The sequence below is a fragment of the Saccostrea cucullata genome, unplaced genomic scaffold, assembly GCF_032062105.1.
Source record: "Saccostrea cucullata isolate Sc308-1 unplaced genomic scaffold, CSIRO_AGI_Scuc_v1 ctg5185, whole genome shotgun sequence".
In the NCBI taxonomy this organism is placed as follows: domain Eukaryota; kingdom Metazoa; phylum Mollusca; class Bivalvia; order Ostreida; family Ostreidae; genus Saccostrea; species Saccostrea cuccullata.
In genome coordinates, this window is record NW_026939967.1 from 43,565 (window position 1) to 69,960 (window position 26,396).

Below are 26,396 nucleotides of genomic sequence, written 5' to 3' on the forward strand. Positions count from 1 at the left end.
TACTTTTTATTGCCTGGTACTCGTAAAACATGTAGCTTTTTAATAAAAATTCAATATCAAACTGTAATGATTATTAAAATAGTGTCAATTTTTGACTGCGCATAATTTTACTTTAAATAATATAGTAAGCCTACATGAAGATATTTTTTTCGTAAACCCGTAGTTTATTTTTAGGGATAAAATTATTCTCCTGATTTCCTTATTGAACAATTTTATTAAAAATATTCTAAACTACATATGTGTAGACAAATAATTAACTATGATAATCTCTTCTGATCAAAAAAATTGTAAGGAATCCTTGCTTCCTTGCCTTTTAATACCAGGGGCTATCAAAAGTTCGTGCACTAGCGCTTTAGGTACATGAATGAATAAAATAAATATCTACTTATCATCATATTTATCATTTATAAAGTTTAATACATATCATAAATTTAACGGCGTTTGAACGATTTTCATACAATAACCGGAAGTAAAAATTTGTGTACTTGATGCATTTAAACAGATAAAAGAAAATGTCAAGGACAAATAAAAGGTTTACTCAACATGTGTGACCTCTCTACAATATTTATTAATATTATACTTTCTTGTAAATTACTTGAATCTGATTCGTCGAGAAACATTTGATAAAAAACAAACAGGTGGTATTACAAAAAATAGTGACTGCGCAGAAATTAAGCAAATATGTATTTGTATAAAACATTCAACATAACAAAATATAAAACATTAAAGATTTTCTCCCCTCGAAACCATTGGAAAATTTTCAATGTTTAACTACATACAATATTTAACATGTTTATATACTGTCAATCTGTCAACCAACATCAAATTTAGAAAATATATTCTATTAAACATAAATTATTAAATTTTCACACATAAAACAAAATAGGAAATTGAAATACATTTGTACGGCACTGAGCTGACCATAAACTGAGAAGAAACTGAAGTTAAATGAAAAAAAAAAAATTATCATCTTGAATTTTATTTAGCAACTATATATTTTGCATGTTTGAAAAATATCACATACAACAGATGATGAACTGAAATTTTAAAAAAGAATAAATTATGAATTTAAATAAAAAAAATCATACATCTAATATTTGATATTATAAGGCAATTTCACATTTAAAATGTTTAATATGTGAAAGGTTAAAAATGCAGAAAAACCTGTTATGCAGGCACAGTAAGACTATAGATACATGTACACGCATGTTATTTTCATGGTGCTCAGTTTAGAAAAAAATAAAATTTTACATGAAACATATACTTAAACATCTTTAGATCCTCAGTACCCCATTGGTTGTCGTAAAAGGCGACTAAAAAATGCGGGGAGTCGGGGGGGGTAACCTTAACTATGGATGAGACCGTATAAACCGAGGTCCCAATAGGATAGGATATTGTGTCTCAGCAGGTGTGGCACGATAAAGATCCCTCCCTGATCAATGGCCCTGAGTGCCGAGCGAACGCCCAAATTTGCAGCCCTTCACCGGCAATGGTGACGTCTCCATATCAGTGAAATATTCTGGAGAGGGACGTTAAACAGTATACAATCAATCAATCAATCAATCAATCAATCATAAGTAATAGAGCAAAATTTAAAAAACATAAACTCTCTTTCGTTTCCCGTAACGATGCAAAGTTTTCTTGAAATGGCTGAAGTTCGCATTTCCATTGCTTTTGCTGGAAAATTTCAATGTAAAGGTGATGGAGAGTTGCTGATGCAACAAATAACAACATTACGCCTCAACAGGGTCATACGTATCAGTCCTTGTACCGGATGTTCAAAGTTGGCTACCCTGGTCTAAGTTAGGGAAAATTCGACCTAATCATCTGAAAAACGGCATTTAAAAATGGCAAAGGACTTATGAAGCAATATACCTTCATCACCTGCATACGGAGTATATATATCTCAGTTGATTCGATACGCAAGAGCATGCTCTACGTATGAACAATTTCTTAAACGAGGTAAATTATTGACAAGCAAGTTGATGAAACAAGAATTTCAACAGTCTCATTTAAAGTCATCATTTCGTAAATTCTATGGTCGATACAATGACCTTGTCAGCAAATACAATTTATCATTGAATGAAATGCTGACTGACGTTTTTCATACCAATGGTTAGTCCATTATTTATACACTGAATTGACGACAGATTTTTTCCGTTAATTCCTGATTATAACAAAGAGCACACGGCGGATGTGACCGGTCGGCAGGGGATGCTCACTCCTCCATGGCACCTAATCCCACCTCTGATGTTTCAGAGGTCCGTGTTTGCTCTGCTCTTATTTTGTATTTTGTTTAATGGACGTTGAGATTGAATACTGTTCGTTATTTCCATATCCTTCTTCTTTCGCTCAGATCTCGATATTGATGCAAATATTGTATCGTAGAAATTAAGCTGCAATTGATTTAAGGGCAGCCTTGCACGTTTTACTTGAATGGCTGGGAGGGGGGTGTTAAAACAGTCATATGTTACTTAGTAAAGTAAGAGGATAAACATTTAACATTTTTATCAAATCTCTGATGTTCTGAAAAGTGAGTTAAGCTTTACAGTATTTATTTTTGAAAATCATTTGATAAAAAAAATCAAACACTTAGAGATCACTGCTTGTTGCGTTTCCTTTGCGTGTCAGTATATAAAATGCCTACCTCCTTGTGAAAATTCTATGAAATTTTATCGTAAATTTTACATGGAGTATCCAAACAAATATTGCCTTGAAAATGACGTAAAAGGGGGGTCCTTTTCCAACATTCTAAGGAGTTTTGTCCCCGGGGATAAAACTAATTTACACCTAGGAAATGTTTAAAGTGGCTATGGAGAAAAAATATGCATCCAGATTACTTGTTTTTAATGCCAAAATAGATTCAGAGCGAAAAGGAATGTTCAGTAAATGTCGATTTGTTCTTTTAAAATTTTGTAAGCTAAGACTACATACATACTGTAGTACTTATTTTATATCCCCAGTCCACGAACCTTTTGATAACCCATCGTAGTTTGAACTCCTCTCTGCTGCAAGTAAACAAAACCATTGGGAGCCTGTAAATTCAGAATGCACAAGGGGCGGAGCTATCATGTCACTCAGAGCATTCCGATAGCGGTCCCAGAGCAATCTCACAACAGTCACGGGGACTGCTTAGTGGGACTGCTTTGCTGTCAGGTTGGGTCTGGTCGGTACTGTAACCTTTAACTGTTTCAAAAGTTGAATGCATTTCTAAGAAAAATGTTTATTCTTATCAAATGCAAATAAGAGACAACGCCTTAATTTGATGTAAAATCATTTATTGACAAACCCTTAGAATTTGATACAGTTAAATGATTGAGAAAAACCAATGTTTGAAACCCGATATACACCCTTTAAACAGTAAACAAGGTTCCATGGGTTTGAACATGTATTTAAGGTAGACAAGTTCAACATTGTCTTCAGCCATTTTGTCCTTATAGAAAGTAATGTATGACGGAGTGTTGGGCTCAGGACATGGAGCTTTAAAATACTTCATAGTTTCGTTAAAGACATAAAAACAGTAAACATATGAATCAAGATTTCTTATCTTACCAGCTTGATTAAGCCCGAATACAAAATTATCATAAATTGACCATTGACTTTCACAATTTTCAATAGCGGTGGTAAATGTCAAAGACATGTCATCAGATGATCTGTATATTCCAATGAAGCAATCTGTTCCGAAGAACTCTGACTGCACAAGTTTGTCTTTTAAATTATTCAGATTCATTTCGATTGATTCTGTGGCAGATTGAATTGAAAATTTAGGAAAATACGTAGACGTGTCATACTGTATAATCATCTCACAGTCTGTTGTTGAACTTTGTCTTGACTCAAATACTAAAAAGAGAAAAAAAATAATTTTAAATAAAAAACAAAACAACAAGATTTTTTTCACTGAAAGTTTAAATGATTGTACATGTACGAAGGCTGCTGGAAAACTACTGCGATATTTTCTTTAACTCTTAAAGGCCAGATAACCGGGAAGAGTTTTCTTTTCTTACTTTGTTATCATGATCTACCAAAAGGGAAGTGTCTCTTTTCTCGAACAAATCTTTTAGAAATGTTTGCATTAGCGTAAAATTTTATTTCTTTACATGTAGTCGGCCCATGTAGTGGTTAGAGCGTCTATTGTAGATTTACAAAGTAAATGGTAGATTCTAATATCGTGGGTTCAAATCCCATTGTTTGATGTGGAAACCAGTACTCCGGATGAGACTGTGATTAACCCCTTTGCTGTAGGTGCTGGCAAGAAATTTATCCCTCCCTGGTAAATGGCCCTGAGTGCCAAGCCTAGGATAAAATTTGCAGTTCTCTATTAGGAAGTGGTGACGTCTCAATGTGAGTTTAAAATTCTTGAGGTGGCTTTAAACAGCACACAATAATTCAATCTATCATATGTGATAATATATCATGCAATGCTGATTATGTAAAGCAGGATAACGTTATGTTTTACGTTATAAAAAAAATTACATTATTTAATGATCTCCATAATTCTTATCAGGATTCCGACAAAATTATACAACATTAAGTCGAAATAAAATTTTTAAAAAAATGTATAAATATATCCATAAATGAAACAAGTTTTGCCCTTATCATAGGTCATCCGGCGGGTTTTATATATTTTTAGTATCTGATTTCCTGACTTATAGTCAATTGATTTATTGCATAAGGTTTATCGTCCCTCTGGAGAATTTCTCACTCAAATTGAGACGCCACCGTAGACCAATGAAGGGCTTCAAATTAAGACCTATACTCGGCACACATGGCAATTGAACAATGAGGGTTCTTTATCGTGTCAACACCTACCATTACACGGAACCTACGTCTTTAGGGTCATATCCAAAACACCCGTAAGTTTTACCTCAAGTGCCGAACGCTATGCGAAGGAACCATCACTGCCAATGTTTAATTCGTATGTATGACGCGGTGCCGCGAATGCCTAGTCCATTACAAATTTCTAATATATTTTACGCTTTTATGAATTCAGAATGTTTGTTAAAAAGTGTGTGTAAATTTGCACAAAAGACGTTGTAACAATCACTATTGCACTTGTATATATAATTTGTATTTCCAGAGTTTTGTCCCTCTGCTTATAATACCCATAAGTCCTTGCAAAATAGCTTAGCCAACCAGAACAATTGAGACCTGGTCATTCCCGGCAGAGAAACGTAGCTGCAGACACGTATTCTATTTTCGAAGTAGCTAGTATATGTACATAGCAGCAGTACATGCAATATTTGACACTGGCACGGAGACAGGTCCGTGGTAAGTATTTACTTGTCATATTATTTGCTTTGTATATAGTTTTTAATGCAAATTTATTATTGAGTACAACTTCGTTTTTATTTCTGAACTTGGCCAACATTCAACATTTTACCTGTTGTTCACTCATGTGTGACGGTTAGCGAGAGTGTTCGAGTGGCTATTGCATAATATCGATAACGTTTAAAGTTCTCATTGTTAAATGTTCGCTGTTTTCTTGTACTTAGTTTTGTTACTTTGTGTAGAATATTTTGTCCATTTAATTTTTGTGTAAATGTCTTGGCGGAAGTGAATAACCGGAAGTTGATATAGTGAAAGGTGCTTTCCCATTTTGCCGTTCAATATTTTGTTTTAGCGTTCTTATGTTCAGCGTGCGTTCACCGTTCACACTTAATCACAGTTTTGCGTTCACCGTTCATTTTCATATTGACAAAACGTTCACCGTTTGCCAAACATATATTGCGTTCATTGCCAAACGTTCACTTATCGTGAAACATGTCATTCGGAACTCCAAAGTGAAAAGACTTATCTTTTTGATGGTAAGGATTTACATGCTTTTTAATTAAATAACTTAGATATCGTGTTTGAAGAATAATTATTTCATTGCAAACAAAAATATGATATTTATATTTCTATTATTATAACAGCTGTTATATGAAATAATTTGCAACGCTGAAAATAATCAATACATAAACCTACATGTATGTAGAACGATCTAAAATATTAACTTCAAAAAAAAAAATGTTGCATCAATTTGGTGTAATTTTAAAGAAAACAATTTATAAATGGTTAAATAATTAAGCAAGTCTTTTACAGAATGAATACAAAAAAAAAATATTTCTACAGTAAACACGTATTTAAATACATGTAGGCAAATTGAGAAATTATGAACAACTGCAAATATTCATATTAGTTAAATATTTAGATAATGAAATTTATGGTGTGGTTTTAAATTTTAGAAAAGACCAACTGTTTAAATAGCTATTAAAGAGAATGTATTCTATTAATTATGTTTAAAAAAAAATGTTTTTTTACATTCAGTATATTTTACATCGAGATGCCTTTTCATAAAATAAAACTTTCGCAAGTTTTTTCAGTTTATTTTAATTTTATTTTTTTTAATATAGCATAAAGAATATATTCCTTAAAACCAACATCAAAAGTGATTAAACAAAAGTATTTTAGTATAAACTTGAGGCCGAAATATTTTAAATTGGCAGGGAATATGTTTCACAAAATATCCTTCCAAGTATATATTCGAATTATTTTTTTTTTTCGAGGATTGCAAAAATCTATTAGAAATTAAAAATTTAAGTATTAAAACGCGACTCTTTGCCTTCAGCATGTTTGGTGAAAGCAAATTCCACACTTGTTCGAATCATTTTGATTGACAGCTACAAAGTACTTCAAAACAATTACTTCCTGTGAACTTTTTAAGGAAAATAAAAGCCAATGATTACTGTCAAATGGATTTGTAAATTAATTATTACCTTTATTGCTTTCGCGTGTACCTGCTATGCGTTCACTCACCGTTCACCGTTCACACATCGTTCACCAAGTTGCGTTACATTGTACAGAGTATGTTCATCACCGTTCGCTATTTCCACCGTTCGTATTTCACCGTTCTGGGAAATAGACGTTTGCTGAATGCGCCAATTGGTAATATTTTGTTTTCAATTTTAAAAATTACACTTAATACGTTTTTTATTATTTTTATTTTCCGTTGATTTCAAACAGATATAGTGGTATTGCCAAACATATGTTGTGAAGCATGTGACTTATTAATATGCATCATTGTAGCGTGGAGGATATTGGTACTGGATATTGGGTACAAGCACTATGCTGAGGGGATCGTCTGATCGTGGTGACACAGCGAAAGTTTTCAGGACTACAGCCCCGAAGGAGGCTGTGTGTGTGATCAAGACTCGCTGATGGTGGACAGACACAGATAAGTCGAACCACGTAACGTTGTGATAGTTCGTTAGATGAACACTTGTGGCAAACCTAAGATGGTTTTATTTATACGTTGATGATGATGATGACTATGATGTTCGATGGTACAGAGACGATTACTACATTTGGATATGTTTGGCAATAACTGGAACATTGATTGATTGATTCATGATTGATAACTGAAATATATACCCGGGGTTTATTGTTAATTGGTTACCAAGATAATTGTTTTTTTTTGGTTAACTTTTTAATAGTGAGTAAGGGGTGTGGATTAGAGTGCGGTGGTAGATGTTGTGAGGTTTTTGTTATTAATATTATTATTTAAATAAATTTATTAAACTTATTGAACTTGTGTAATTCTTGGATAAAGCCAGCTTGACCACGTGACAGACGTTTATAATGAAGAAAAATACACAAAATGTCTGCATAATTTCAAAACAGTCCTTGTTTTTTGTTTCATGTCCAGTTTGTGAATTTTTTCACATAAAAGTGATGGGGAGATTCAAATTTTGACCTCTTTTCTGCTCAATTTAATGTTATTGGGGACTTTTCGTAGTGCAGACGCTTTGCAGTAGCATTGTGCGTTAGTGTTTACAGTCTTATCCGTAGGCCCCGCAACTTGCACTTTGAAATACCAAACTTTTGGCGATAAAACAGTACCAACAAAGTTTTTATCAACTAAGGCGAATCCACTCCGAGATATGACCTCACAGCCTACATTTTAAAAGAAGCCCTAATCTTGATGGAAAACTTTTAATACAGTTAAATGTTAGTTTTCTTGTTCTCAGTTTTTGGTCTTTTGAGCATTAAAAATACATTTCACTTCTTTCATGAAGAACCAGCACCAACTTATTTTACCAAACATAGGTTTCAAAATTTGGTTTTTTTGTAAATATATTTCTGTGAATGCAAGATAAGTGAATGAAATCCTCAAAATAAGATTTCATGACATATTGATATTTTATCTATATTTTTTCAAGTGTCAATTTCAGTGAAATTACTTGAAATTTTCCTCAAGTATCCAGTAAAACGTTGAAATAATATAGGCGTGCTATTTTGCAAAGAAATCTTCCTTTTTGAATCAGCATACTGTTTAAAGTTTCATAATCATATATTTTGAAAAATAATAATCTCTCTCTCTCTCTCTCTCTCTCTCTCTCTCTTGATTAGTTCAAAGCATGGGCCGATGGATGATCTACTATTCACACTGTTTTAATTATTTAGAATCAAGAGTTATTGTTATCAGTTCAATGGCCTATGGAGATATGGCATTCAAGACTGATCTTTGTCGATAAAAAAGGAAGGAAGTGTTCGAAAGGCTTAGCAAAGAAAGTTTGTTTTTTTTTTTTTTTTTTCAGAGGAGACCCTCTTTATATTTGGAATAAATGGACACCCCACTAATCAATGGCAGTGTGAAAAAAGTCTTAATTTGAGACCCTCGACGGTATATAAAGACTCCCTTCTTTGAGTGAAAATATTTGTAAGGAGCGTCAAAAATCATGCGATCAATTAGTGACATTCACGTAAAATCAATATTTCTGGTTAGATAAATGATGTAAGAAAAATATATTCATGTAACCTTTATCAAATTTGACTATCGTTCCTTCATCAGAATCTAAAGTGGTGTCTTGAGGGCACCTGAATCTTCCGTACACTGTAGCTCTACTGTCATCCTTGGAAACAGATGAATTGAGATAAAGAGGTATCATAGTGGGCTTTTTAAGGGCTCTTACTGGTGCTGATACCTGTAATGTAGAATTTTTGAATGTTTACTTGAGTGTTGTTTTGCAAGCAAATAAAAAAATGATGTCCTGGCCGGTGTAACGAGGAAAAGTGACCCTTGCAGAATATTGACCAAATTTCACTTTTCTACGTAGAAAAAATGACCCCCGGTCAATACTCTACGGGGGCCAATTTTTGTCGTTTCATATGCATGCGTTTTTATCTTGCATTATTTATTTTTCTTTTTTGCACAAATAAACAAATCGATATATCAACAAAGTATATATTTGAAAGGATGTGAACTAAAAGGTAGTGTCGAACCATGAGATGTACAAACATGGGACTCAATTGATGTTTCCACAAAATTCACGATAGTAATTCAAAGGATTTTTTCTATGGGTTGAATGGAAGCTTTATCTCTTATTTTTCTTCTATAAAAAAGATATTGTATTTAGTAAATGTAACTAAAATCTTTCTATAAGGATATAATTTCTCAAATTTACAATTATACTGGTATTGAATAGAAGAAATCTCACAAAAATTTCAGAAGTTAAGTTTCATAAAAAATCAAAACATTTAAGGATTTATTATGAGTCACTAAAAAAATCATTTTTACAGGATTCTTCATACATACTCTTATACATTGTCCTCATTATTTTCTTCGAAGCTTCATTGTAATTGACGTTAATTCATGTACCAATGCAAAAAGTAATTAAAAAAATTATATGTCTAAATTAGATAATATTCTCATGAAAATTTAAAAGAAACATATTTTTGGGATATATATTGGACACTAACTGTATAAAAAATCATCTAGATAATCATTACTTTTTTCTCGCCATTACTAGAAATGTTGAATCGTCCTTTCTCTAAGAGTACTGGAATACATGATGCATTCTTTATATTTAAAAAAATGCGTGATAAAACTAAAAACTGAATAACTTACACCATGGCAATTGTCTAGCATAATCCATGTAAAAAGTACAAATGCGATCCAAACTAAAAACATTTTAAAATTCATGTTGAGCGTTCCCCTGACTTTATAATTATGCAGTATTGTGTCAATAGGCGAATAGGTATTAAAGTTTGAATTTGACATTATTTCTGGCTATATATTAGCCCAATGAGAGAAATTAAAATGGAAAATGTCAAAGACTCATCCCTTGGGCACCGACGATAAAGTGACGATTTGTTATTGAAGAAATAAGCTTGAAAATAATAAATATCAAGGATGCATGTATAATTCAAGCGATAACTTAAACAAAGCAAAGGTTTATCAAATATAGTAATATTCTGGTATAATTAAGGTCATTTACTAAATCGGGAATAGATCAAATGTATCACTTTTAAATAAATTTTTTTTGACCTTTGTTAAAGAAAGAATATGAAAATCATTTGTAATTTTATAAATCTTTGGTAAAGTGACATCTGTATAACCCATAAAGATATATCAAATTCATACCAGAAACCTTGAAAAGAATACTTGAAAACCTCTGGTTTTGATCTACATCTTAAACCCCAACCCTGAAATTAGGGGACTGATGTGATCAACTATTAAACACAGCTCTAGCAGATCCACCTAAACTGATTACATTGCAAAGAAAAAGATGTCTCGTGCGATGAATGCCATTTTTAGGTACTTGTTCATGATTTATATTTTCAAAAAAAAAAAAAAAAAAAAACAAACAAACAAACAAAAAAAAAAAACAATAAAGATTGTCCGTGCAATTGAGTTTGGAAATTGAAGTAGGAGTGCACCATATACAATGCAAGTGTACATGTAAGTATCTCTAAGTAATGGTACAATATGGTGGGTTTTCTTAGCGGGTGTAAAATTTAGCGATTTGCTTACTCATGTAGATGTATGCCACTAATTTCGTCGTAATTTTTTAGGTGGACTCAGCTTTAAAAGTATCAGCCCTTTACAGAAAAACAATAAATAGTTTAGCAATTAAAGTTTTAGCGGGCTACCATCAAAACGCCAAAAAAGCCAAAACTAGCACACCACTAAAAAAAACCCTGTATAGTATTATGTACATTATTTTGTTAAATTTTATTGACTGAATTCAAGACCAAAATGCGCTTTGACGGATCCAAAAACCAAAATTTCCTCCTTATGTCTTATGGTCAAAGGAAAATGGTCCAAAGGATCGAAAAAAAAGAACTTTAGCGAGAACATATTTAATAAGTGTTTCATTTGTATTTATACTGTCTTCTGTGATATATCCCTTACTGCATGTTGAATACCAACAAATGAAAATGAGTCTGTCCTAATTGTATGCATGTTAAATAAAACAGCTCATGAATTACTTTTGCAAGCAAGTAATAATAAACTTACACAATGAGTATATTCAATTAACTCAAAAATCATAATAAATGTAGCAAAAAAATTCTAACAGGCATTGTACTAAATAGAAACCTTGGATATTTTTTTTAAATCCCCAAAGTTCAAGCACCTGACCATATCTCTGAATTTGAGAATTATGTAAAGAGATTCTAACGATGACTGTTAACATTGAAAATATCAAAGATGCATACTTGAACTTCGACAATTTTCCATTAGTAACCTTAGTTGTCCTGCAAAGTTGCTACTAAAATGAATGAGAATATTTTCAAGCACAACTGAATAAAATCAAAAGAGAGTCTGGTGGGAAATTTGTTTTAGCTTTTTAGTTTTGAAAACGACTGAAAAAGAATGAAAACAAAGGTACTCGTTTGATAAATGGGTGTATGGATTTTTTTTCCCAAATAAAACTTGCTCTTAGCCTTGTCCCCATATGCATGTATAACCTATATTATAAATATCTGTTCAATTCTAGGAAGGATATGGAAATAACGAACAGTATTCAATCTCAACGTCCATTAAACAAATATACAAAATAAGAGCAGAGCAAACACGGACCTCCGAAACATCAGAGGTGGGATCAGGTGCCATGGAGGAGTGAGCATCCCCTGCCGACCGGTCAAACCCGCCGTGTGCTCGTTGTCATAATCAGGAAATAACGGAAAAAATCCGTGGTCAATTCAGTGTATAAATAATGGACTAACAATTGGTATGAAAAACGTCAGTCAGCATTTCATTCAATGATAAATTGTATTTGCTGACAAGCTCATTGTATCGACCATAGAATTTACGAAATGATGACTTTAAACGAGACTGTTGATATTCTTGTTTCATCAACTTGCTTGTCAATAATTTACCTCGTTTAAGAAATTGTTCATACATAGAGCATGCTCTTGCGTATCGAATCAACTGAGATATAAATACTCCGTATGCAGGTGATGAAGGTATATTGCTGCATAAGTAAGGGAAGTTGACGATAGAAAAGTTAAAGTCATCACGTTTATCATATAGCTTGGTTGTTAGATTACCATTAGTGTCTTTTTCAAGTAAAATATCCAAGTATGAAGCAGAAGTGTCGGACTCTGTGGTATCTTTTATCTCAAGCTCACCAGGATATATCGTGTCGACGTAGGAATGGAAATTATCATTATTAATTGACAATACGTCGTCGATATATCTAAATGTCGAGTTGAAGGCCACAGGAAGTGTTTTCTTCTTTTCACGCAAAAGATTTTGAATAAATTCTGCTTCATATGAATATAAAAATAAGTCTGCTAATAACGGAGCGCAATTTGTACCCATGGGAATTCCAATAGATTGTTGGAATACCTGGTCTCCAAAAACCACATAGATATTGTCAATCAGAAACTCAAGCATCTTCTTGATGTCAACTTCAGAGTACTTATGTGTGCAATCAGAATCTGTTTTAACAAAATAATTTTTCAAATGACCAATGACGAGGTAAATAAACTTACGAGTTCCATTTTTGTTGAAGAAGCAGCTGTCAATGATATCAAAAGCCTGGATTTTAATTTGTCGTGGGGAATTGTTGTGTATAAAGTTGAAAAGTCGTAAGTTTTTATGCTGTTGATTTTTGTAAAGTCTTGTGATTTCAAATTGTCCAAAAGTTCTATAGAATTTTTAAGTATCCACATCTGATTTACACCACTTCTTGAATATATAGTTGTACAGTACTCTTGAAGCTTTTCCTTCACTACTGTCAATATTTTAGTGAGAAGTAACGAAAGAGGCTTGGTTGAACATTTACTGGAACCTGCAATGTATCTTTGTTTGTAAGGATTCTTATGAAGTTTCGGAATCCAATATATATAAGGTAGTTCAAATTCATTTTGGCTCTGTGGAATATTAAAAGTATTCAAAACTGACAGGTGATTTTGAAGAATTTCTTCCTTAGAAAGAGAAGTATATGTATAAGTAGGATTACCACTTGTAGAATTAAATCCAAGTTCTTCTAGAATGCAATTTATATAATGAGCCTTACAAACGAAGACAATGTTGTTACCTGCTTTGTCGGCAGGAACCAGTACGTACTGATCGTGTAATCTATCTAATTCTTTTTTCACTTCTGGTTTATTGAACACAGAAGGATAGATGGTTTTCATTTTGCCCCTCAATCTTTTAATACGCGACTTTAACATGGATCTGATACATTTAATCCATTCTGACAAGGTGTCAATGTCTTCTTTTTCATATCTAGCCCATCGTCTGGCGTAATTTTCAACAGAATCCATAATATTTATGAAATTCCGACGCCAGTTGAAGGATCGGGGTTCCCTATATTTAGGACCTTTTAAAATAAGTGATCTAAGGTCCTCATTACGAACTTTTTTTACTATATTTCTACCAATATGTTTTTTTTGTTTACTCCTCCATGACATCACATCAAAGGTTATCCCGCTTCAGACAAATTTGTAGATTGCTGATTGGATAAAAGCTAATCACATGACGCCCTGAATTTTTTTTTTTTGTATTACGTCTCCGTCGAGGAGTAATATGAAAATTGGGCACAGGATTCCATTCGCAGTGTTGTTATTGTAAATAAAAATGGCGGCTAAGAAACGGTTTACGTAGGTAGTTTAGTTAAATTTCTTGTTATCGTAACGATATTTTATGTTGATTGTTATTGGATTAAAACTTAATATTTTCATAATATGCACAAATATTTCTTTTATATTGACAAAGGCTTTCAGCGGGATACATTCGTAACACAGTCAGTTAGTGACCTTATACGGAATCATACAGGGTGTGAAATGGAAATCCGTATTGGGACTCGGCTTCGCCTCGCCCAATACGGATTTCCATTTCTCACCTTGTAAGAATCCGTTTTAGGTTAACTGACTGTGTAACTAATAATATCTTCTTATCGACGTCCCTGTGTGCTTCTGTTTTCGAATTTTATTGTTTCAATGAATGTTGAGCTCGAAATTGGTTACATATATCCATATTTTTCAAAAGATTTTGTTTCTTTATGATATTTATAAATGCAATACTTTTGTCAATAACAAAAGAAGTAACACGACAAGGAATTATGTGTAAAGTTTGTACGCAGTACAGTTAACGTGCGCAATGGAAATATCGACTACATTTTGTATTTAAAAGTGTATTCGTAATCTGGATGGCGATTATTTTTAGTAAATTATTTATATCAGATGATTGTAATTATGATTTATAACTACATATCGAAGAGGATTATATTTTATATTTAGACTAGTCACGTGATGCGGCAGTCACGCGATTTTAGCACATTGACTTGAAGTATTGATGTTACATATAAATATCACTAGTGCAATATTTTCAACATGCATTGTAGTTTCTTAAAAGTGCTGCGATCCTGTCTAAATTCTGCAATTTCATTGTTAGAATTATACTTGTATTACAGAATCCGATATATTTGCTGGTCAGCGGCCTGAGATATTGATATAATTAAATTGTTTTTAAGATTTCATCAGGATTGCAACACTTTTCAGATACCTAAATAGGTTTATAGTTGAAATGTAAAAGCTTACTTTGATCCATACAGTGTATGCCCTTGCACTAGATCGACTTATTAAGACCCCCCTCATTACCCTCAAATGTACTTGCATATAAATATACGGCAGTGTCAAATAAGGATATACAACACATCTACCCCCAAAAATTCCTGTCGTTTAATTTTTGTTATTTTTATATATTTAGAACATGACTATATCTACTGCATGTATGCATATTTTGGAAAAAAAATCGTTCGAGTTGTTTTTGGACAGGAACTTCCGAAAGTTTTCCTACTTTAGTTCTTTACAAGGAGAGAAAATTTTTAATCAATGAACTACTTAAACCTTGATTTTCGATAAAGCCAGATTAGATATAAATGTAAGGGTCTGAGAACAACATCGATTTCAGGTTGTTAAGCGTTTTTTTTTTTTTTTTTTGGTTTGTTTATTGTTTTTTTTATTTAATTAAAGAAGAAAAAAATATTCATAAATAAATAAAAAATTATAAATTGTAATGAAGACCATTAATCGGAATGTAATATGCCCTATAGCCATTTCGGCTACGTAAAATGAAATTTCAGAATATATAAAATGCTGGGCTTTTAACAAGAATACATTTTATTGCATATGGAATGAAATAAACATTAAGGGATGGTATAAATGTCTTGCTTTTTACGGAGTTTAATCGGGTTAATAATATTTTTTTTTCAAAATACTTATTGTTTGAGTATGGTAAGCATAATCACAGCCAAGCCCCATATCCCATTTTGATGTTATGATTGATATGCATCAGGATCGTTTTACTTGTCATTTTGACTCTTTATTTTGACGTTAAGTTAGACGTCACGTCAAACGTTCAAATGAAATCGCAAAATTTATTTCCCCCAGTGTGTTGTACGTCTTTAAATACGTAATGTACAGAAAATATAATTGATGGTATTTTGTTAAACGTCCCTTTTGAGAATTTTTCACTCATATGGAGACGTCACCATATGCCGGTGAAGGGCTTCAAATTTAGACCTATACTCGGCACTTAGGGCCAATGAGCAGTGAGGGTTCTTTATCGTGCCAGCGCCAACCGTGACACGGGACCTACGTTTTTAAGGTCATATCCGAAAGGCCCGTGACTTTCACTTCTGATGCCGAGCGCTTGGCGAAGGAACAGTCACTACCTTTGTTTACGTCTTAGGTATGACGCGGCGCTGCGAACGAGAATCGAACCCGGGCCTCCCGATCAGGAAACGAACGCTCTGACACTAGGCTACCGTGACCGGTACAGAAAATATATATTAATAAAATAGTAAAGAGGCCATTAAAATCAAGTTATTGGCCCATAGAATATATGGAAATTATATTTTATTTAATTAGTACGAAAGCCATGAAGGGACAGGTCGATTTTTCAAAAAAGTAAAAAAATGAGATCTCGAATTATACAATCCAATCCCACGGATTACTAATTTGTTCCCTCGATTTATAATTCGAGATCTCGAATTATACAATCCGATCCCACAGATTACTAATTCGTTCCCTCGATTTATAATTCGAGATCTCAAATTACACAGTCCGATCCCACGGATTAATAATTCGAGATCTCGATTTATAATTCGAGATCTCAAATAACACAATCCGATCCCACGGATTAACAATTCGAGATCTCGATTTGAAACATCAGTCTAATGATTTTGGCAATCAGTGCTCGCGAATTTATTACATGCATATGTAATGTTGGATACATTCAAATCCAACTATTTGAATCAATTAATGCGATTCATGTATTTTGTTTCAGCAACCGCTGTCGTTCCGAACCTCTTTTATAACTTATTCAACGTATATTTATTTAGATAAAAAAAAAAAACAATTACACAGGAGCCATATTTACTTTTAATATATAGGACTTTCAATTATTCTAATATACACGTAAAACATAACCCAGGACTTTTTTATATAAAGATCAGTACTAGAAAATAGATTTGAGTCATGTTAATGTTATGTTTTTCATTTTGGACAGTAATATGTAATAAAACGTAGGATCTAAACACCTACAATATTCTATTTATTAAACTCGTATTGCCATATCCGATATCTACAGATAGCTGATATCAATGAAATCACGAGAAAGGTTTACATTCCGAGGGAACGAATTGTTTAAACTGAGAGAATGAATTACAATCCGAGATAACGGATTGTGTTATTTGAGGTAACGAATTGATAATCTGTGATAACGAATTGATAATCCATGGGAACGGATTGTGTATTTCTCGAATTATAAATCGAGGGAACGAATAGGTAATCTGTGGGAACGGATTGTGTAATTCGAGATCTCAAATTAATTTTTGCTTTTTTGAAAAATCAACGTGTCCCCTCATGGCTTTCGTAAATTAGAGGATACATATTTTGTTTAGAAAATATTACTTGATCTGTCTCTCACCGCATTCAAACCAGGTCACATTGTAAGAAATGACGTCATAGTGACAAGTGTATTGTGATCAGTGACTTGTTTATAGCTTGTTATGTGGAATTTAACTAACGACAGAACAACACGCTGTAGTAAGTTTTTATGTAGTTTGATGATTTCTTTATGATTGAATTAGCAGATAAACTCATTTTGTGGTATTTTAAAGAAATGATGTATGACGTATATTGTGCATGATGTCATAGTCAAGTTTTCCCGTACAAATTAGGCTCCGCCTCCTTTTTGTTACCTTAACTGTGCTGCATACTTTATTTTGGTTAAACATGAATATATATTACAAAACTAAAGTATTGATAATTTCCATCGCTTGATAGCTACAACTCATGCTTTAGTAAAATTTACCACGGGCATGAACCACCAACGCTTGTTAGCTGGATCACATGCTTTTGAACATGTTTCCATGGGTTGGAAACTGTAAGAGAGTTTGACTATTTTTACATTGCTAGCTGCCATTTTATTTTTATAGAACTCAATGTAAAGAGGGTCTCTTGATACATCCATTGAACATCTAGATTTGAAATAATTTTTCATGTACACCCTATTTGAATAGAAGCAGTGCACATCTGAGTTATAGCTTTCAATCTTTCCAGATATATTAAACCAGACAGTAAAAGCCTCACGAATGTGAGGTCACAATTGCGAATTTGTGAAATGTACGTGGTTGTTCTTTTATCGTATGACACGTTGAAACTAACTGAAAAATCTATCCCTGAAAACTCAGTCTGTAAATAGTTTTCACCTCATTGCTCAAATAAATAATGAGTTTTTTCTGATGCATTTTTTGATCTGAGCAAAAAAATATGGTTTATACTTTTCTGCGTCATAGTTAAAGGCTATTCTATAGCATTCTGTAGCATTGTCCTTTTTATTGAACACTGAAATTGAAGTTTCAAAATTAAAGCAAAAAATATTATGCTCAAAATAATAACTTATATGTTACGTATGTGGTAAAAATAACGCAAAGTTTCGAGAGAGAAAAAAAGAAGAAGAATGAATACATTTATAATATTTTAAACTCTCGTGGGAAGTATTTCCTTTGTGAGCTCAGTGCGTGCATAAAGTATCTCTAGTTTTTATTTTTGTTGTTGTTGTTGCAGTCCTTTGATTTTTTTTTCTTGCACGGAACGATTTACTAATATGTAAACAGTGTTCCGTTTTCATGAACGATCGAAAATGTATCTAATTAATTCCTGATATAAAAATTTAAAGGTCTGACGTAGGTAAACAAGAGACCCATGGGCCACATCGCTCACCTGAGAAGCTTTGAACATTCTGTTCTTCACAAGATTTCCCCCTTTCTGATTTTATTATTAACTTAATGGAAATCAGTACACTAGTATTACATAAACCGACAGAAATATTTAATACTCTGACAGTTGTAATTTATTCAAAAATAATTGTCGTTTCGTATTTATTTATTTAATTATCCAACTGTTTAAAACCGAAATGCTGAAATCATGAATGACTGTTAAATAAAATACATTTTTATATATTAGTAATTTATCTCTTTGTAATATTTTCACGGGGGTGGGGGTGGCAGACGGGGTTAAATGTGATGTCTTATAATAATCTATTTTTTGTTCTTTTTCTCTTTTTACACGAAGCTTATCAAATAAAATCAGAATACCCATCATACTGTAAAATTCTTCATTTCAAAACCCGACTAAACGTATGTATATATCTGTACATTAATTAATAGTCGTGGTATTTGACTATACATTGTACATACAATGTAGATCGATCTTTACACCGGCATTCAGGTTTATTAAAAGAGAACTGAAATATCTTAGATAAAATAAAAAGTACGTAATTTATAAAACAAATGATATACAATTATTCATGATTTACTCGTAAGCTTTTCTTACATGACATTCATGAGAAGACAACCAGATCTGTTCTGTTTTTTTTTTTTACTGTTTACAGCTAGAAATTCGGATTTACCGATAAAAGATGAAATCTGCTGATTTATAATTTGTATTCATTCAATATTTATAGAACCATTTTATTTGAAAGAAAACAATAAAATTCAGTCGTAATTTTCATGTGTAATTAAGCCGTGACGTATAGCAAAACAGGTTTTCAGTTGCCATGCAACTGTAGCCCGTGATCGCTGTTCCAAATGACTTTGATCACATTTGAAAGGCTGAACGAAGATATCAATACATTTTTAAGGGTGTATCTCCAAACATATTTAACAAAAGATTTTAAAAAAATATATATATATAATTAAGCATTTATTTAAACTAACTTAAGATTGAACGTTTCAACAAAAAAGAAAGACTGTACTAGTAATTTAATTTAACCCCCCCCCCCACGTTTCTTAACACTTATTCGTCAGTGCATGTGAATTAAAATTATAAAATTCATTTATTTGACAATAATGAGCAACAATTTTTTTGTATTAAAATGTATAAAATGACACATCGTTTCAAAACTTTCTTTCGCGTACAACCAAAATTGAAAGATTGTACTTGTAATTTAATTACCCCCCCCCCCCCCCCCGTTTCAAAACATGTATTCGTCAGTGCATGTGAATTTGAATTTAAAAATCCATTTATCTGACAATAATAAGCAACAAGTTTTTTGTATTAAAATGTGTTAAATGACACATCGTTTCAAAAGTGTATTAAATGACACATCGATTCAAAGCTTTCTTTCGCGTACTTTAAATGGAAAGACAAGGGCGGAGTTCTGATATATTTTTGCATTAAATGAAAAAAAAAATATACCGATATCTTTATTTGAGAAAAAATATTTAGGAAGCCATGATCGCATTGAAAGTATATTGAATTCAATACCCTTAAAATTTGACTTCGACCGATTTTCAAATTAGAGACAAAGACAGCAAGAAGAAATTCGACATGAGAAGTTATGCGGACAAGCGAAATCAAGCAAAGGAAAGGAACATTAGTGTTGGGTATTCAGTCGTGATGGAAAATGAAAACGGGGGTAAGATGCAGTTATACTTTTCATATGAGCCAAAAATCGTTACTGACAAGAAAGTATCCATGGTCACCGTTGACAGGAATGTGACAGGCAACATGTCGCAGTTCAAGAAAATCAATTCAGCAGCGAATTGTAGTTGGAGAACGGAACAAGGATTCGGGAGATAAATCATGAGGAAGTTGAGTTAGAGATGCACAATCCAAAATCTGTTTTAGGAGATAGTGTTATGAAACAGTGCAAGGCAAGTCCATCCATGAAGAACACATTGCAAAAACTGTTGTGGAAACCTTTGGCAAAGCCAAAGAACAAAACAGCTTCCTGTAAATCTTAAAGATTTTGTGTTAAACTGACAATATGTTAAGTTGTGGCCATGCTATGAAAGGAGCACAATAACCCCCAGCAGGTCACTGGACTAAGGCTGGGGGTGGGGGGGGGTAAACCTAAGTTACAGTGTGCAATGTCTATAGTAATTCAATCTTTGAAAAAATAGAGGGCTTAAATATTTGTAGGCTGTAAATTTTTTCGGAGATTTTTGAAATTAACTTAAAGAAGTTAACTAAATTATCACTGTCTGAATATATTTAATATGTTAATTATATATATTTATGGACTGATTATATGTACAGTAACTATTGTTTATTATTATGTATGGCTATCATGAGTTGCATGTTTAGAAAAATAAAAGAACTTGTTAAAACTGAGATACCTTCATCACGAATGAGTTTTATTCCTCCCCCGTTTGTTTGTCTTCCATTTCTAATTCTTTAAATTAAGTTACATAAAATGAACTCGTCACACGAATTATCTGCGTTAGGAGAAAAACTCGGGTAATTTGCATTAATTACACTTTCATTGACTCCATTGCTGAGGAAAAAACAGACAGATATCTCTTGCCATGTTTCTAATTCTTTTGATAATCATCTTATCTCTCATTCTATTTGTAAAAATGTCATAGCCCACATACACTTACAGAATTGTGATTGCGTAACTAAAAAAATCTTTATTTTGGTAGTCATGTTTCATTTATAAAATTTTAACCTCTTGTGGGTTGTCTAACATTTGGTATGAACAAAGTTCCATTGACAGAAATTGGATACTTGCAGCAGTGAAGCAAAGATTAAGAGACCAGTTTATTCAAAAATGACATAGTGATATTAATAACTCATCAAAGGGTCATATTTACAAAATTTTTAAAATTGCTTTTGGATTTGAAAAATATCTAAGTATTTTACCAAGTAAGCTCCAAAAAATATTAATAAAATTTAGAACCTCAAACCACCACCTCCCAATTGAAACTGGTAGATGGTCAAATATTCCATTAGGTGAAAGAGTGTGTAAACTGTGTAATACAGGGCAAATAGCAGACGAATTTCACTTCATTTTAGAATGCAAAACATTGAATAATGTCAGAAAGAATCTTTTACAATCCAGATATTGTAAAACACCAAATACACTTAAGTTTTGTGAAATTATGTCAACGAAAAATTTAAAATGTTTAAAAAACCTTTGTATATTTATATCTAAAATAAACGACACCGTCTGTCCTCCATAAGTTAAATGTTACCATATCCTCTTTTCTTTTATTTTTATTCTTTTTTCATTGTATGTTTATTGCTATACTTTGCACATATGTTATGCCTCTCATTTATGCTATATCGTATCATAATTATATTTATTATTTTTCTTACAATTATGACGACTAATTTATATACTGTACCTCATGTACCACTAATGTTGGTGTGAGTGAAATAAATGAACTTGAACTTGAACTTGGTAGATGTTCATTTGATACGGACTTGTGAAGAAATACAAGTGAACTGGTGCAGTACTACTTTTGTTCAATTCATCGTTTTATTATTTAGGTTACAAAGAATATACGAATAAAATACAAGTACAACATTGATTTGTATCCACCAATAAGGTGAAGTTTGAGTGAAGACAGAACTATGAATGTTAAGTGCTTACCAATGTTTTTTTGACAAGTTATTCAAAGTCGAATTTTGTTTCTCTTTATAAATTATGCATAACTATTGATTACTTTTGGAGAAAATCCATCATACATGTCCAAGAACAAATTCGATGTCGATATTGACAATATTATTTCGATTCGTATCGATATCCATCATGATGAAGACTATAAATTTTAAATCTTTCGTACCATATATGAAAATTTGTGCTATGTCGATGTCGTCCATATCTACAATGCCATGACGATACCGGATCGATATCGTTCCTATTTTTAGAAATTATTTTCATGATGAGGTTTAACATCATTTTACAACATCACAAAATATGTCAAATTCATTCATTATTAGCATGAATATGAAATTAAATTATGATAAGGAAAGGGTTAGTGGTTGTTATTGTTTTGGATGAGGTTCAGAGTAAGATGTAGGGTGAGGTTGAAAGTTTTTAAACATGTTTTAAGAATCATTATTTGATATCGATACGATATCGTCGATATCGACGATTTCGATGGCAATATATCCTTAAAATAAAGTAATTTAAAAGAAATACACCTACAAAGAAACAGGGACACAATATACAATGAATCATTATATAAAAGTAGAACGTAAATGATTAGAATAACCTGAAAAATATCTTTTTAAAATATATTAGTAAATATAATTTTGTATTTGATTTTTTTGATTACTGTGACATTTAAACATTTCAAGCTGTAAGAGAAACCCGAAATCATGTCAACGAAAATATATAAAATACCATACAATCACGAGTACACAAAATTACTTCACAATTATTTATCTACGACATTAAATCCCAACAAACCCGTTGTGTGTCCGTAGAACTCGAAAGCTGACCCCACAAAATATGAAGTTTTGACAGTAATACTTGTTGAATCTAAACGACTTTGAAAAACCATTTGTTTATACTTGCAATACAGTGATAACCGCATGGATCGGGTTTCAGTATGTACGTGAGGTTGTACAACTCAATGTTATCCGCAGCCATGTTGTCTTCGTAAAACGTAACGTACAAAGGGTCACGGGATACAGACATAGAACATCTCGTTTTGAAATACTTTCTGTATTCCGTATTCAATCCATAACAGTACACATCTGAATTAAGTCTTATAATCTCCCCAGACTTATTTAGTCCTATGTCAAACTTCTCGCTAATTGGATCGTTGTTAAAACTCTCAATAACGGCAGTATATGTTGTTGATTTGTTTTCTGATGATTTGTATATCCCAACTAAATTGTTTTTTCCCAAGAATTCGGTCTGTACGTTGTTGTCCGGTATATGGCTTAAATAAATGTTCATTTTTTCGGATACCGAATTTGAACGCAACGTCAGTCTAGGCAGCCACTTCCACTGGTCTTCAAACAGAACCATTTCAAAGTTCACTGAGTCATCAATTGAGTCTGAAACTAAAATTGAAAATGTATTTTTCAAATCAAAAAAATATTAAATATATGTAAAATTACTGCAAGGAAGGTTTTCGAATAAAATTCATACTATTTTATTTCATGCAATTTTATATCTACCATGGCACCTGATCCCACCTCTGATGTTCTGGAGGTCCATGTTTGCTCTTTTCATATTTTGTATTGTTTTATGAGCTTTGATATTGACTACTGCCTAGTAAACACGAACATCCAAAACATCAGATATGGTATCAGGTGCCATGGAGGAGTGAAAATCCCCTGCCGACCGGTGAAATTATATTCTCTGTCTGGAATCTGGATGTTATATTCGGATCCCAATGATTCGTGCCATAATCATCTACATGTAAATTAATATTGCTGTTATGAAATCACTGACGGGGTTCATGGGCCTGGTACAAAAATGGAGAAAAAAAAATGACATCAACATCGCGCGTTTCAATACAAGTCTTACATATATAAGGAAGACAGAATTTCGTCCCGTGATTTGGAAAAGAAAAATCTTTATCATGTTTAAACTCGGGCGTGACAACAAATTATTGACCTTTTTACTAGAAAGACATTTGTGAGAGATTTTCATAAATTGCATGATAATATATATGTTCCTGTATCTTAAATATTTTGATGAAAACGTTATAAACACAGTAATTATATGACCTTTTTTTATTGATTATATAGGAAAATCTTTAACATCAAGGATATTTAGAGTTATATCTTTAATTTTTGTCAGTAAGAACATATTAGCAATAAAAACCATAAAATAACTCCGACGCTACCTTTGTTAAAACTGATAGATTTTCCGGCAAATTGTGCTATTGTATCTGGAGGGCATTTAAATCTTCCATGCATAGTAACTCCCTGGTCATACTTCCATTTCGATATATTCAAATATAAGGTCCTTATGTTTGGTTTTCCAGGAACCCGTATTACTTTGGAAGCCTGTAATCAAGAAACAATTTGATTTGACTTTCATTTTTTCAGAAAACGAAACTGCCCTTAATGGACATAATAAAAATACAATCCATTCTTAATAATATAAAAAAAATAATGATTACAACAATGCAATTTTGAAAACCACTGATCTTTCCTTGGAAGCTTACAAGTGTGAGAGTCTTGCTTTTCATGCTGTTGATTGGAGTGTAAAAAATGTTAATATTTTATTTCTGTTTTTTTTTAAATAAATATTCACAAATTATTGTTTAGAATGATCGACTTCTTCCCCTTTAATTTAAGAGAAATGCATTTTACCAGCAAAACTTTGTGTCATTAATAATAATAATCAAAGATTTACTTACATAACGACGGCTGTTTATAACTAACCACATGACAAGAACAGCAGAACTATATCTACAAATGAACATGGTACTATTCAAATTTCGACCATGCACAGATCTACAGGATTATTAAACCCAGAATTAATCTGATATTTTATTCCGTATCCAAAGATATTTAAATGTTCTGGCGGAAGGGCATGAATTTTATATATGCAAAATATTATATTAATAGTAATAATTGTATCCTTTCATAATTATATAATTGAGCCATTTAAATAGGAAGAGGTGAGCAGGGAAATGCCAGAGTTGTATCTCTGGGTTAAAAGGCCAAACACCACAAACCTTATTTAAGCTATTGACATTTAAAATTCACAATATATGATTAATATCTCGTTTGATTTCTCATTATTTAAGATGCAGTCCGCCGAAAAAGCAGGCAGTATTGTATTAAAAGCGGCACATCGAATGTGACGAATATTTGATATTTTATTGAAAACAATATCAATGTAGTCCAAATGGAATAATGTAATCGAAGATTTGTTTGAAAATTGCTTATTTAGTAAAATATCCTTTTGTTTCGTGTTCTTGAATTCCCCTATATAAACCATCTAATTTAGGTCAGAAACAAAGAACTGTAATTTCCAATACATTTTTAACAGGACTATAATTCATGTTGAAGTAAATCTAGAAATATTTCGTCTTTCAGTTTCAAAAATAAAATCGGTGGGCAAAACACTTTTGATAGTAGTTTTCTGGCAAAATATATAGATGTTTTTATGAAATTTTGCGATGTAAGAGTTATCTCCCGTGGCATCGGTAATTCTGCTAAACACCTTACTATCGGAACCCTAGTAAAATATTTAGAATCTATACACAAAATGAAATTATTAAACAAAAAATTACTACTTTATTTTCAAAATAGAATTCATTTTCGCTCCCAGACGTTATATTTAGATTAAAATTGGCAGTATTATTTAGGTTGAATCCACGTTTCCATTGATGTATCAGTGACGTCATATACCTGACTAATATTGTGTCACAATTAAATAGTTACAGTTTTCCAAAGAAGTTTGTAAATGCTTTGCATAAAAGCGCAAATAAAACGATTAAAAATAAATAATTTCTCTTTTTCTGTTCAATTACTCTTCAGAGTGCATTATCCTACATGTTAAATAATCATGTATTTTTATATAAAATGTATTTATTCACGGGCGGCGTCTCAGCTAGTAGTCCGTTGTGATAAGTAATTTTGTACATGTCCGAGAACTAATTTTTTAACCTTGATCTGAGAAAAAGTATTTTTTTTATTTAAAGAAAGAGACATTTAAAAAAATATGTTGTCTGAACATAATGTCATCTCCAACACGTACACGGCTGCACAGTCCATTCCTTATTTTTTTAAAAATAAATTTCTACGCACTGATAGATAATTTGGTAAATTTACTGTGAAGTATAGGTAATGAAAAATGTTGTATTATAGCCATCAAAATTATTTCGGAATATGAATTGGTAAACTTTCCATTT

General features: G+C 32.2%; 2 protein-coding genes across 4 annotated transcripts in view; one reads left to right on the forward strand and one right to left on the reverse strand.

Moving 5' to 3' along the window:
- The window catches only part of LOC134254362 (uncharacterized), a 76,465-nt gene that overhangs the window by 37,478 nt on the left and 12,591 nt on the right, over window positions 1-26,396 (forward strand). The gene's annotated exons all lie outside the window — the stretch shown is intronic.
- On the reverse strand, window positions 22,979-24,531 carry LOC134254363 (uncharacterized). Its single transcript, XM_062736892.1, has 2 exons — window positions 24,375-24,531; window positions 22,979-23,583 (listed from the first exon to the last, which is right to left on the reverse strand). The coding sequence occupies exons 1-2, from the start codon at window positions 24,445-24,447 to the stop codon at window positions 23,054-23,056; spliced, it is 603 nt and encodes a 200-aa protein (XP_062592876.1). The 5' UTR covers window positions 24,448-24,531; the 3' UTR covers window positions 22,979-23,053.

Coding starts and splice junctions, on each gene's coding strand:
- LOC134254363 (XM_062736892.1), bottom strand. CDS start 24,447: ATGCATGGAAGATTTAAATGCCCTCCAGATACAATAGCACAATTTGCC. Junction 23,584..24,374: donor ATCTATCAGTTTTAACAAAG/GTAGCGTCGGAG, acceptor TTTCAATTTTAG/TTTCAGACTCAATTGATGAC.